Source organism: Cucumis sativus, unplaced genomic scaffold, assembly GCF_000004075.3.
Source record: "Cucumis sativus cultivar 9930 unplaced genomic scaffold, Cucumber_9930_V3 scaffold31, whole genome shotgun sequence".
Lineage (NCBI taxonomy): Eukaryota > Viridiplantae > Streptophyta > Magnoliopsida > Cucurbitales > Cucurbitaceae > Cucumis > Cucumis sativus.
This window is the reverse complement of record NW_022279546.1, coordinates 579,309-594,469: the sequence shown is the minus strand read 5'-3', so window position 1 is coordinate 594,469 and position 15,161 is coordinate 579,309. Positions and strand designations below refer to the sequence as shown.

Sequence of the window (15,161 nt, the reverse complement as noted above, 5' to 3'; positions counted from 1 at the left end):
AATGACAAATGAATATAACAATTAAGAAATTCGTAGATATATAACAACATTTTAAACTAATTGCTGCAGTTATTTTAAATCACATATGTCATTCGCTTATAAGCATAAGAGTCTATTAACGATATAAATCTATCACAAATATATTTTGCTACATTTACAATTTTTAAAAGATATTGTTATATACTTAATTATTATTCATAAAATTGCTAATCCATTATACTTACCCTAAGTTAAATGAATAATGTCAAAAGTAAGTTTACTACGAAGGTAATTTGTGTGACCCTTTTATCCTAATGTAGGAAGTTTGTTCCACTCCATACCATTATTGAACTAAGAAGATTAAGTGTGTATTAGTATGTTTAAACAAGTATAATTATAGCAAATTCTATGAGTGATATATTTATATTAGCAATACAATATGTGTTACATATGCAAATATTTTGTATCTAATCGTTGTATTTGCAATTAACTCCATTCAAATATACAAATATAAACATAACTCTTTAACCTGAGTTTAGCTAGGATCACAAACTACAAAAAGAAAGTATGGAATATGATCACACGGTTTTTGTTGATCAGTATCAGCACCAACAGCAGAATGCAAGGCATCGGAGAAGTGAAACGAATCATGATTCGTCTGAAAATAAAATTGATCCCAACGGAGGTAGGGAAAGCCAACAGAAGACTGAATCTGATGGGAGAGGTCCCAAATTTTTTATCATTCTTCTAATGTTACCATTGTTAATTTACTTGTTGGCTTATATGCCATTTCCAGAGCCTGAATATTCTTTGCATGAAAATCAATCCTATAGTATTCCTATGGTTACAGAGAAACATGGCGTGGAATTTTTTGTCAAATCATCAAATTTTGATGTAAGATATCCTCTTGGAAGCCCAGCTCGAGCTGAAATAGAGAACAGTGTGATAAGGGATTATCGAAACCTTGTTTCGCGTTATTGTGACGTAGAACTCCAGAGACTCCAGTGGAATAAAATCTCCCAACTCCTCACTGTGCAAAGCTGAATAATCTCGAGGTAGCATAAGGTGATAAAGGTAAATGTGGTTCTCTTTCTTTTCTTAGAAATGATATCCGGTTATTTTTTTGGAGATTAGTATCCATCTTCTGTTGCTTGTAACTTCACTTGTTAACCTTGCTTGGATATAAACAATGCAACAGTAAGTAAGTTTGTTATTTCTTGGTGGTCACAAAGTAATTAATTGCATAATTATTAATATATTACCCCCAGCGTTATGTTGGATTAAAGTTTGAAAAGTATAGTAAATATTATATTGTGAAAACTCCCACAGGCATTAAGAAATGAGCCGTTGACAGTTTATGGAGATGGCAAGCAAACCCGGAGTTTTCAATACGTTTCTGATCTGGTAAAATATATACACATTTATTTATTACCACTACAAAATTAACGGACTGTTTCATCTTAATTTCGAATTTAGCAAATGTGATTTTTAAAGATAGGATATTATATAACTTTGTAATTAATTTATTATTGTGATATTGTTTAGAGTTTTACATAATAATAATAATAATAATAATAAACTGTCACAGGTGGAGGGGCTAATGAAACTGATGGAAGGCGAGCACGTGGGGCCTTTTAATCTGGGCAACCCCGACGAATTCACTATGCTCGAACTTGCTCAGTCAGCTCTCTACTCCCCCATTCTCACATTTATACTCCTAAACTAATCTACTCTCTTTTAGCATTTAAAATATTTAGGTTTAATCCTTTTTTTGGAACATTTACTCATCAACCCTAATTGCTTTGCCCTCTAAGTTTCTTTCACGTAATAAATAATTAACTTCATTCATGAAACATTTAAGTTGAGATAATTGGGATGGTTAATTTGAATCTTATGAAAAAATAAACTCTAACAAAATCATAAAATTAAAATGAATATAGGTATGTATATTATTTTTTTTGTAAGTAAAAAAAATATGATTTTAAAATTAATAATAAGTTTGTATTGGTGGGAGCTATTTTAGCATTTTAAGTAAATTGACCAACCAATTCAAACTATTGATATTGGTTTTAGTTATATTACAAACACTTATTTTCAAATAGAGGATAATGAATTAAAATATTTATAAAATATAACAAAATTTTACATCAATAGATAAACACTAATAGGTTTTCTTTCCATAACAATGTTTTAAACTTTTCTTGTCTCGTAGGTTTTTTCAATAAAATATTTTGTTTTGTACAACCAAAACTGAATTCATGGAGAAGCAAAACTAATTTTAAGAATAGTCGACTTAGTTATTATCTATAGATCAAAACACTTTATAAGGTTGCATTTCTTTATTTTCTAACAAGTTAAACTATAGACTTAAATTGTGATAAAAAAGGACATCCTAATAATTTATATGATACAGTCTATTTTAAATATAGATCCTTAATTCTATTTTATGAAGCTACCCAAATGGTTCCATATCAACAAAATAATTGTTATATATGTGTTCGCTTTTCATCGAATATTTGAATAAGTGACACAAATATAGGTGCAACTCGAGATGCACTAAAATATTTTGTTTAAGTACTTTCTTTCTAACCAATAAAGTTATTGTGCAGGTAGTGCAAGAGACAATAGATCCAAATGCAAAGATAGAGTTCAGACCGAACACGGAAGATGACCCGCATAAAAGAAAACCTGACATTTCTAAAGCTAAGGACCTTCTTGGTTGGGAGCCCACCGTGTCCCTTCGAAAGGGCCTTCCCCTTATGGTTTCTGACTTTCGTCAACGCATCTTCGGTGACTCGAAAGATGACATTTCCACTGCTGCCGTCCTCTCCACCACCACCACGGTCTAGTCCCTCCTTCTTATCTCTTCTCATACCTTTTAGAATAAGAGATCTCTCAAATCACTTCCTCCCAAAGAATAACATTTGGTAGTTTGAAGAGATGAGAGAAAAAAGAGGAGGGGATCTTCCCATCCATCAAAACCTCTTTCTTTTCTCCCAATTTTCACATTTTTTATTGTGTGGGCCTAATTTACCTCTCTCTTCCTCTCCTGTTTTGTATATCTTTGCTCTATATTATTTATGAAACTCTCCTCTCTCTTTTTTTATTTCACTTCTTCCCATATACATTATATTTATACCTTTCTTTTTGTTAAATTATAAATATGAACTTTTGTAGTTATATATATATATATGTTTGATCAATCTACCATTCTTCTCGTTTCATGAATATATAAATCTATAAAATTTTGAACATGTATATCTCCAAGATTTTAACTTCGTGTCTATGTGAAAAGTTATTTGTAACTATTTGTGTACCAAAGAAAGAAATGCAATAACTAGTCTTGCTCGTTTGTTAATTAGTTATTGTCACCAATATGTGATCAATATATGTTAGTATATATAGTTTATCAACAATAATTGACACGCCTTTCTTTTTTTATGATCAGTAGTTTAAATCCACATGTTTCTAGCTATTTATTACCTTAAACAAACTATCAAACTGTTATTGAATGTTAGAAATAAATTTTGGTCTCCTTCGATCTTCTTCCATTTGCTCTTGAGATCATTAATTAACAATGAGTAAAGTTTCATTTAGTTTATTTTAATAACTTTAAAGCATGTATGTCCTTAAGTTCGTTCGACTGGGTGATTTTTGTTGAGTGTCATGCTAAACATAACTCAACTATTTAATAATATATTCTTGATCATGAATAGAACGATTTATGTTATGAATATTTCAATCTTGCGTTATTGCGATGTAAAGAACATTCAACAACCATATATCGTTTGCTTTATCTTTCCAACGACAATACAATGCCAACGAAAGTCATAAATAATTCAATTGATTTTATTAGATTAAAATAAAATTACGTAACAAATGGAAACCAATTATGAATGAACCAAAAGTTTAGCCCATAAAAGGCTCATTTTCTTTTGCACACACCAATTTATTGTGGAAATTTTGTAGCAAAGTTTGTTATGAATTTGGTATTCCAAACTAAATTTCAATTTATATTCAAGGAGTACTCTTCCCAAGGTTCAATTATCTTTCCAAAGTTTGCTTCCATTACCATACAACAATAATTGATGTCTTTAACCTCTCTTTTCATTTTCTTGTTAGAATAAAAAGTGATAAATTATAGAGATGTTTTTAAAAATAGTAAAATAAATTAAAATATTTACATTTTTTTCATTAAATTTGTTATTTTTCACCATTTCCGTGTATTATAAACAAACATTTTTTAAAAACTTTTCTTAATATAAGAAATACTATTATATATATCACTACCTAATAAAAAAAAACTTAATTTTAAATTTTCAACAAATCGTTAAAAAATAGGATAGTTGCAAATTTAGCTATTATATTCAAAATAATTAAATATATAGTAACTTTTTAAAAAATTTACAAATATAACAAAATTTGTCAAATTCTATCAATGATACAAGTCTATCGCTAATAGACTATATTGTAAATATTGGTCTATCACGGATAGATCATACAAGTCTATTAACGATACAAGTTTATTAACGATACAAGTCTATCAACGATAGTTTTGCTATATTTGCAATTTTTAAAAAATATTGTTATATCCTTAATTTTTATTCCTCAAATGGCTATCTACTACAATTACCCAAAAAAAACTCTTAAAATTGTTCAAAGCTCATTCCAATATACGGTGAGTTGGGTTTGATTTTAAAATGTTTAATTTTAAAACATAAAAAAATCAATAAAATTAATGAAGTGATTGGTAAATTAATTTTTTAAATATACTAAAAAATGCTTTAGAAACACTCTCAACCTTTGTTTTTAACATTTTCTATCAAACTTGTGGTAGTGTCATTTCTTAAAGAGTTCGATCACTTTGTTTCACAACTCTCGAATTTAAAAAAAATTTGTAACTAAATATGTGATTGTCAATTACCACATATTCACAATTCACATAAAAACGATCTACTGTATTGAGTTATAATATCATATATATGGTTGAAGTATTGAGTTAGACTATCATTTAATTCAAAACGTTGTTGAATAACTCAACTGAAGTAAATGTGTGCAAGTCATCAACGTCGTTTTAATAACTCAATTGGTTAAATGTATAAGCCATTAACATCATTGTATATATAGCTCGATTGATTAAATATATAGACAATATACCGTAGAAACTTAAAGTAACAAACAAATATCAACATAAAGTTTAATCAAACGAAACATCAACTAGCAAAAGCATTACTACTACAACTAAAATTAGCTTATAGTTTGCACTCATTATATATTAGCTCATTAATTTACTTTTAAACATTGGAACTTAGTTACTATACAGTATACATACTTTGAGAGGCTGGTGGGAGAAAGGGTCTAAGCGGGAAATAAAAATTTAAAACTCAATAAATTTATATAAAACACGGCGGCGGCTTCACGAGGGCTTCACACTTCACTCCCATGGAGGAAGCCATTTCTCGAATTCTCACAGAGCTCGAAGAATTTCGCCATTTCGACCACTCTACAACTCTCCATTCCCATCCTCCGCTCTCCCAATCCGCTCTTTTCGACCTTCAAACTTTGTTAGACAACTCAATTAGTACCGATGAACAACAACCACTCGATCGTCTCTACGAGGACCTCTCGGCTAAATCCCTCTCTCCTTCCTCTCTTACTCGCGCCATTGCTTCCGCCATGGATGAATCTTCCACCTGTGTTTCGGTTTTAGCCTCTACAGTCTATCTCTCTCTTCTTTTGGCCTCTAATGCACCGGTCTTCACGCTTTTCAATCCCATGGATTTCCTCTCGTTTCTCAGGTGTGTGAGGAGATTCTTGAAGCAGCGACCACAGGGTCAACAGGACCAGGATGATTCTAATAAGGAGTCTAGTGCTCCCAAAAGGAAGAGGAAAGCCGGTTTTAAGGGTAAGGGTTTGCGGAAACGTCCGAGGCAGAGTTCTAGTGGCAGATACGATGATGGTGAATTGGATGCAAGAGTTTTGTATCCCGTACTTGAGAGGTTAGAGATTTTAATGAGTGTAATTCATTTGGATCGATTTCCGGATAGTTTGAAATCTTTGATTGAAACTGTAATTGATATTCCTGTTTTGGCACTTGAAATATGTACCAATTTAAGTATCTATAGTAAGTTCACTGATTTTTGTTCGCGGATTTTGAGTGCTATGTTGCGTCCTGAGGATGGGGATCTATCGAATACTGCTGTTGAGGTGATTAAGTCTCTATCACCATTGATTCTTAATCATAAAGATCAGGCGCGAGCGTTTGCGCTAGAGTTTGTGACTATTCAAATAGGGAAGGTGGCAAAGGAATCAGATGGTGTTAAGAGTGCTCTAGTGAATCTTCCAAGGTATTTGGTTCAGAAGGCGCCTGAGAAATCTGAGCCTCGTAGTTTAGCAGTTGATTCAATAATGGAGGTTGTTAAAGCGCTGGAATTACCCGATCAAATTGGGTTTGTGGATTATGCAGTGAAGATGACTCAAGGAAAGTCTAATCTTAGGCTGTTAGCGGTTGATCTCATCTCAATGCTGATAATGTCCTTGAGTGATCCAATGGTCATTGATTCGAAAATTGAGTTAAAGGATTCGTGGGTTTTTGGGTGCTTGGTGGCATTGGTTCAACGTTGTTCAGATGCCAGTGCTCCAATTCGTGCTCGAGCACTTACCAACTTAGCTCACCTTGTGGTGTTCCTGTCTGAGAATGACAAGAATAAGGCCTTAATGAAGGAAATTTTGGGGCCTGGTGATGGTGAAATTCTTGGTCTTTTGCGGAAAAGGTGTGTGGATCAAAAGGCGGCAGTTAGGAAGGCTGCATTATTTCTGGTTACCAAGTGTACAACCGTCCTTGGTGGAGCAATGGATGGTGATATGCTAAAGACGGTAGGAATTGCTTGTTCTGACCCACTCGTTAGCATACGGAAAGCTGCAATGTCGGCTCTTTCCGAGGTAAATTCCTATGTTTACACTAAGTTGGGTTTTTTAGTAAGAGTTCAATAAGTTTAAAGTTGATATAATTTGTATTTAGATGGCATGTAGGAGTAGGAGTAAGTTTGACAATTTGGCCACGTAGGGGAGACGTCTCTGTATCATGTCACATGCATTAATGGTGTTGGACACCGACATTTGGCCACTTTAGAAATATGGATGTTTTCTAGAAGTTGATATACAGTTTTATTTTGCTTTATATTTTTTACTAGGCTAAACTGCTAAAAGTTACAATTTCAATTCTTCACTCACTATTGGTCTATCATTGAATCTATATTTACTTCTATAGGCCTTTCGAAGATTCCCAGATGGAAGTGTCATGGTCGAGTGGCTACACTCAATTCCACGTTTGATTGCTGACAATGAATCTAGCATTCAAGAAGAGTGTGAACACTCGTTTCAAGAACTAGTGCTAGACCGGTTGGCTAGAGCTGAATCTTCAAGTTTACCTAAAGGAGTATTGGATCTTCTTAAAGAGATAAGTCATGCAGAGGTAATTCCTTGGGTGAAGAAAGTTTGTGCCAACTTAGGAAAAAAGAAACGATTAAAACGCACAATTGCCGATTCACTTCAGGTAATTATAAAGACATCTGAATCCTTATGGCGAAGCCAATCTTTGCCTCCAGAGAAGTGGACAGCTCCTCCGGGTGCCTGGTTCCTGTTGTCAGAAGTGTCCACTTATCTTGGGAAAGCCATTGATTGGGAATTTCTTCATCAGCACTGGAAACTCCTTGATGATCATGGTAGGACTGTTCAAAGTTCAGTGACTCAAGTAGGTTTATTTGGAGAAAAAAACAATTCAGAGTCAAATTCCGTCGCTTGGGCTCAAGATCGGGTTTTTCTCTTACAAACCATCTCCAATGTTTCTGTTGAGCTGCCTCCAGAACCTGCAGCAGATTTAGCTCATGAATTGCTTAAAAGGGTTGAAGAATTCAACATGCATCCAACGGAGGTAAGCATCAACATCATTGTTTTCAAACTTTGTTTTACACTTCATCATGGTTGGTTTATTTCTCCGGTACAATTGTTTAGATAATTAAAACTATTCACCTATACGTAGTTTTCTAACACGCTTCCATGGACAATAATCTCATCTTCTAGACTTCTATGGTATGTGAACACTGTTCATCCGGACATTGTCCTATACTACATACTATTTATCTCTATGACTCTATACATGCATGCTATAGTTTGGGCTAGTTACTAATGTGCTCAGCTCAACGTGTATGCTATTGTTTTACTAAAATGTCTTTAACGTGGGGAAAGATTCTTCTTGGAATTATTTGACAATACATGTAGTGAACGCGTATATATGGCCGGTGTGTGTAGTGTGGATATTATCAGCCAATGCGTGTGAATGCAGCTCCCTGTGCTTTGGCAATTGGGATTTTTTCACTCTTGATTTTGTTTCACTATTCTTTTTTATTGTTTCAAATATCTATACAGTCGGATAAAAGGCCTGAAAAACATTTGTGGAATAATGAAAAATTAATAAAGTACAGTGATAAAGCACTAATCTAAATACAAGCCAAAAAAGTGTTCTGGGTTTGAATTTTCTTATAGTACTCTACTTTTCCTGTTAATCACCAATTTTTAAAGATCAACACGTACGTATATATTTAGTCTCTTTTTCTTGATACCTCACACGCATTTTCAAATAATGATGATATCTTGGTAGGTGAATGCACATGTAAAAACACTTAAAACATTGTGCAAGCGGAAGGCTTCGCAATCTACTGAAGCCGATGCCCTCATCCTAAAATGGGTAAACCAGCTTCTTTCGAAAGCCTCGGACATATTGGAGAAGTACATATCCAACCATGCGGAAGCAAACAAAGATGTGAACTTCACAACACCACCTCCTAAAAGTGGTAGTCGAATGGGGAAGAAAGCATCTGCTAGGAGCAAGTCCTTGTCCGAGCAATCACTGCAGCTTACACCATTGGCTCTTTGATTCTCATTTGTCCATCGGCTGACATGACTACCATAGTACCACTTCTCCACACCATTATTACTTCTGGAAACCGTGATCTCAAATCTAATAAACTACCAATTCAAACCGCATCTCTGAAGGAAACTGCTCCTTCTTTATACATTCAAGCATGGTTGACAATGGGGAAGATTTGCCTTACTGATGAGAAGCGAGCAAAGAGTTACATTCCTCTATTTGTACAGGTTAAGTCTCGAATCTCAGGCCTCATATCACTCATGTAGCCTGATCTTTTGATGGTTTGAATGAATGTTACATGTAGGTCTCTGGCATTTTGGTTTTATAATACCACATATACTACATGAGCCAATCATATAATCTTTTCGACTATTCATATATATGGTAGATAAACTTTTACTCATTTGTTTGTTCATTAAGTTCTATTTTTACTTACAGTATATTGTCTGCGCTAGAATTTATGAGATTTTCCTTGTTTTCGTATATAAAATTTCATGTTATATTCCTTTATCAGTGTCTTTTATGTAGTCAAATTTTGTTCGACACAACTCAAATTGCTTAAAGTTTTAAGTCTTTTATATTGGTTTAGGAGCTTGGAAATAGTGATTGTTCAGCGCTTCGCAACAATCTTATTATCACAATGGCAGATTTTTGTGTACGCTATACTGCTCTAGTTGACTGGTAAGGCTGATACATGATACAAGTCTTGGAGATATGCTAGCTTTATCAAATACTTTGAAATGGCAGGGAAATAGAATCTCTTTAAACTTGTTCCTTGTTACAATCAGACTAACTCTGAATTGAACAGCTACCTTACGAAAATCACAAAGTGCCTTCGCGATCCTTGTGAACTTGTCAGAAGACACACATTCATACTTCTATCCAGATTATTACAGGTAATTTGTTCTTTCCCAACTCCTAAGAACTTCTCCCAATTTTCACTGTCATGTTTGTGATTAACAATGTTCAGCAATATCGTTTTAATTTTCAGAGAGACTATGTGAAATGGAGAGGGGTTTTGTTTCTTCGGTTTCTTTTGTCACTTGTTGATGAATCGGAGAAGATTCGTCAACTAGCAGATTACCTTTTTGGTAACATTTTGAAAGGTTATAAAATTTTACATTTTTAGCCACTGTCATGGTTATAATATTGGTCATACCATTCCAACGTGGCAATGGAATTGAAATGTGAAACTGAATTTGCAGTGAAGGCCCCACTTTTGGCTTACAACAGTTTCATAGAAGCAATTTATGTTTTGAATGACTATCGTGCTCATTCTGGACATAGCGATTCGAAGGCATCACGAGCTGAAAGTCGACCATTCTCCATCCGGTAAGGAATGTTTGAACTATGTGCCTTATTATACAGTTACATGTAATGGAAAATGATTATCTTTTGTCTATCTTTCCAACTTTATATTTGAAGAGGCAATGATGAAAGGTCGAGGTCCAGGAGAATGCGCATTTATGTTTCTCTTTTGAAACAAATGGCTCCCGAGCATCTTCTGGCCACCTTTGCAAAGTTATGTGCAGAAGTTCTTGTTGCAGCATCCGATGGTATACTCAATATAGATGATACTACTGCACGTTCTATTTTACAGTCCATATTCAAAAGCATTCAATCATCTTTAGTCAATAATTTTGCTGCTATTCTAATTTTCTTTTGTCAGTATTTGCGATCTGGAATCTCATTAGTTCCCCATGGCTGAAAGCGCAGGATACCTTTGAGATTCTTGCTTGTAAAGAGATTCGACTATCAATAAATCGAGTATCATCATCAGAATCTGGTGATGTAGGTGAGGAAGGGGTGAGAGCGGAGGAGCATCTGCTGCTAGAGGAAAGGTCATCACTCACGCAGTGAGAAAGAGTCTCATACAAAACACCATACCCATCTTCATTGAGTTAAAAAGGCTAATGGAAAGCAAGAATAGCCCCCTTATAGGTACGAATACTCCAAAACTTAAATAATTTAAATTGAAATGTGAAGTGCCTGTTTGGGACGGTTTTGTAAGTGCTTTAAAAAGTGTTTTTGAACACTTAAAAAGTCCTTTCAAATTGATCCTAAGACATATTTAACATTTTATTCATATTCTTTAATAATAGGTTCCCTCATGGAATGCCTTCGAGTTCTTCTCAAGGACTACAAGAACGAAATTGATGACTTATTGGTAGCTGATAAGCAACTTCAGAAAGAGCTCCTCTATGACATTCAAAGATATGAATGTACCAAAGCCAAGTCAGCCGTTGCTGAGGCAGTCAACGAGATGCAAAAGTCAACTAACTATCTTTCTCCTGAGGCTCCTCCTCAAGCTGTAAGTGTTCTTAACAACCTAACCTCAAAACTTCAAAATGATTCGAAAGTTGCTTCAGCCATTGCTGATGCAGCTGCTGCAGCCACAGCAAAATCTGTGCTTAGAGAAGTGAACAGAGGGACTTCGACACCGCCTCTCGGTTCTCTAAGTTTGCCTAAACTCAAGTCTCGTACTGGTGGAAACAATGGCACAAATACTTCACGTTTGAATGTGATTGAATCTTTGAGAAAACACCAGTCTTTTGAGTCTGATGAAGAAAACTAATGTACATAGGCTAACTAGGTAACAGGGATTGAAAATTAGTGGATCTTTCTTTGTTGTAATATTGTTTTATCTTGTATTGTATTTAATTTAATTTTTGATGTGAATCACGAGCTTTATTTGAATTGTTATAACTTAGAAGTATGAGCGACTGTACAGAGAAACAATTGGCAAATGACATCCATATTTGTGGTGGGAACTGTTTCATTTTATTGATGTTGTCGAGCCTAAATCACGAATAAATCTTCAAATCTAGGTTTGGGGTACGTGTGATGAATGTATTCTTTGTTTTGATTCAAATCTTAAATTTTCAGCCATTTCCCATTTGTTTGGTTTATAGTTTTAACGTAAGGGGTAAATTAATATTTTTTTATTTAGTTCTGTTTTTATTTGGTAGAATTGTCACTAATCTATCTATATTATCTTTTATTTTCAGAAACGATGGTGGCCTTAAAGGTAGATGTTCAACTATTGTTTCTGCATCTGGTTCATCTGGAAGGTTTATAAATTTTTTTATACCTTTCTAATGGATGAAAATCATGAAATTTAACTATATATGTGCTATAGCTGGAGTCTTAATCTTGCTTGCTTCCTTCCCTATGTTTCAGGGGTTAAGGCCTCTGGTTGACATCAATATGATACTTAGAAACCTATGTAATTAGTTGTCAAATCATCAAGCATGACATGTTGAAAGCTCTTCAGTTCTTGATTTTGTAGTACACGCTCTCCCCCTTTTTTTTGGACATATCACATATGATTGATACCGTGAATGGGCCTTCGACATTCCTAAAGCTCCTCATTGTTGAGCTTTATTTGTTAGGCGACACCCTTTAAGCCTGCTCTTTTCACATTTTTAGTATCCGTGGTCTTATAGGGTCAATATCTGCAATTATGGAAAGAATTCCAAGCAAGTGACAACGTTCGGTTTGGCATGCTCCATGGAGAAATAGTAGGGTTAGTTATATTATATATATATTTTTCCTATTGCTCTATGTGTTTTTTGTCATGGATCTCAGTAGTGTTTCAGATGTAATTTATTTAAATGAGAAAAAAGTGGGATGAGGTTGAAGTTTTAACCTTACAACCTCATGGTCCAATTTAATTCAACTTGTATATAAACGTCCTGTATTCCACAACTTATAGGATAAATAGCCTCTAGTCGGTAGCCTATAGATGCTAAATACTCTATGAGAAACTTCAAAGAAAGCTCCAAATTTGGTCCATCTCCCTCCATTGGATAACTTTTTATGCACTGTTCTTTTTCGGCTCTTTTGTTGAATATATACATTCCTGCTTCTTATAAAAAATAAATAGAAACAAAATCTTAAGCTTGCTTTTCTGAAGCAGTGATTGAAATAAACGCCACATGGAGTTAGAAAGTACATTATATTTGAGAAAAAAGAATACTAATAGTTGAAAATAACAGAATAGTAACTGAAATGATAATTGCATACTGGCCGTTTTTATGTCTCTTTCTGTTGACTTTATTATTCTCTCATTTATGATTTAACATCTCATATGAATTATTATGTGTATCTTGCATGGGATATTCTGCCACTTCGTGCCCATAAAAATCAACACTTGTCTTTCGGTGTATAGGTCATAAGTAGTCACCTTGGGTGGTAAGGACCGTTGCATTTGATCCAAGTAACATGTGGTTTTGTACTGATTCAGCAGATTTGTTTAACATTTGATGAGAATGGTGATGCGTTAAAGATTCGATTTTATTGCCAAGTGTCTTCGTGAGATTATGTCTTTCGGTAGTGTTGAAAGAGCTACTGTTTCTAATTTTGGTTCATTTCTTGTTATGGGAGATTGGTTTAAGATATGGAATAAATGTAGTTCATTTCAGGGTAATGATGTTGCAAAGCTTTTTAATATTCCTTCACACAACCATGGTTCCCTGTATTCAGTCACCTTTATTTTCTTGTGGCAGGCTACATTAAGATATATCAAGGTTGGAGACCAAAGTTGAGAGGCTAAAGTCGGTAGTACAAGTTAAAGATAGGGAGATTGCAACAGTTACACGAATAGTACAATCTCGAGACTTGTCTAAATTCTATGATTTCTCTCTATTTAACATTGAACAAGGAAGTTCTTTTCCACAGGAAGCCAAAGGTAAGGCTGCTTTTAAAGCTCAAATTGACAAGCTACAGTAGGAAAATGTTGAACTCCAGAGAAGGGTTATTGGCAATCAGGTTATGGTAGTTGGATGCTGTGAGATAGATACTAGTTTCTATGTAATAATTTTAGTACTAATGTTGTTTTCTGTTTGTGTGCAAAGCAAGTAAGAACTCAACAAATACATGAGATGAAGAAGAAAGAAAAGGAGTACATCAAATTGCAGGTGAGAACCTTTTAGTTATTTTTCGGTTCTAGGCTCAAGTTGGATTCAAGTTAGATAGGAGTTTTTGTATGTCTAAACCAAGTCAAGTCTTAATGGAGAAAAAGAAAGAATCTATATCAGGAACGGAGATAATGAATTTGCTACAAGTATATTTTAGTTATTTATCAATATTTTACCCATAATGGATCATTCCTTTCATTTACTGGCTTTTGTAATGTATGATATGAACAGAAAGAAGGGTGACGACGTGGAACTTGGAATGGCAAGAAAACTGATAACGATTTCTATAAAAGGATAGTATGTTAAAACCTCTATTTTAAATGTCTGTGCATGAGCATGATTGTTAGTGGTTAAATAAAATATTCTCATAATTGTCTCATGGTTAGGTGGATGCTTATGAAGTTAAAAATCAAGAATTGACGTCAGAGAATGCTGATTTAAAGACATTGACCAGTAAATGCAGGTTTGCAACAATTTTGTTATTGTCTGTGTTTTAAGTTTACTAAATTTTTATCAAATAAATTTTGGAAGGGGTGGTGAGCATGCAATAAAACAAGTTTGTAGAATGCATCTATTCCGTCTTATTAATTTTGTGATATTGAGGTTTTTTGCCATTCTTTTATTGAATTATTTTTGTGAATTTTAATTCTTGAAGTTCATTGTTTTATTGGTTTATTTGATAGACAAAAAAACCCCCTAAATTTGTATGAGATATGGTTTTAGTAATTTGTTTTCTTAAGATTCATCCCTTACATTTTGTTTAGTTAATTATTCCTTGTTTGGTATAATTAATTTTTTTTGAATTATTTGTTTGTTTTTATTTTTATTTTTTTGTTTGAAAGAGCTTTTGTGATCAAATTTCTTTAACTTTGTTTGATCGATGATGAATGAATGAGAATAGAGGAAGGCCATAGTAGTTCGCAAACTAAATGAAATGACATGTTTAACACTACTCATGCATTGTTGATACTACAAACTGAAGAACATTAGGTTTTCTTATAATGGACTTGAGATATGCGGCATCTTTTGGAAACATTACATTTTTTTCAGTCAGTTATGCAAGCATGACTGGTATTTTTGAATCTCATTAGTCTATTCGTAGACATTTGACCCTTCTGGATGTTTATAATTATAGTTTGTGTTTACTCCATTTATTCATTTGATTTTCAGAATATTTGTACAAGTTATATTTTATTTCTTCCTTATTAAACATAATTGATTTTCTTTGTTGAACTTGGCCTACACAAGCCTGAGATACTTAAGGGCATACATGATATGTCACGTTTCTACTTTTAAGGACATCAATGATTAATCAACCATAATTAGGAAGAGCT

The 15,161-nt window shown here is 33.8% G+C and overlaps 1 protein-coding gene and 1 pseudogene across 1 annotated transcript; both read left to right on the top strand.

Moving 5' to 3' along the window:
• The first annotated feature begins 546 nt into the window (after window positions 1–546).
• On the top strand, window positions 547–1,023 carry LOC116405802 (chaperone protein dnaJ 49-like). Its single transcript, XM_031889581.1, has one exon. The coding sequence runs from the start codon at window positions 547–549 to the stop codon at window positions 1,021–1,023; it is 477 nt and encodes a 158-aa protein (XP_031745441.1).
• Window positions 1,024–5,391: 4,368 nt separating this feature from the next.
• Window positions 5,392–14,029, top strand: LOC116405794 (annotated as a pseudogene).
• Window positions 14,030–15,161: the final 1,132 nt, after the last annotated feature.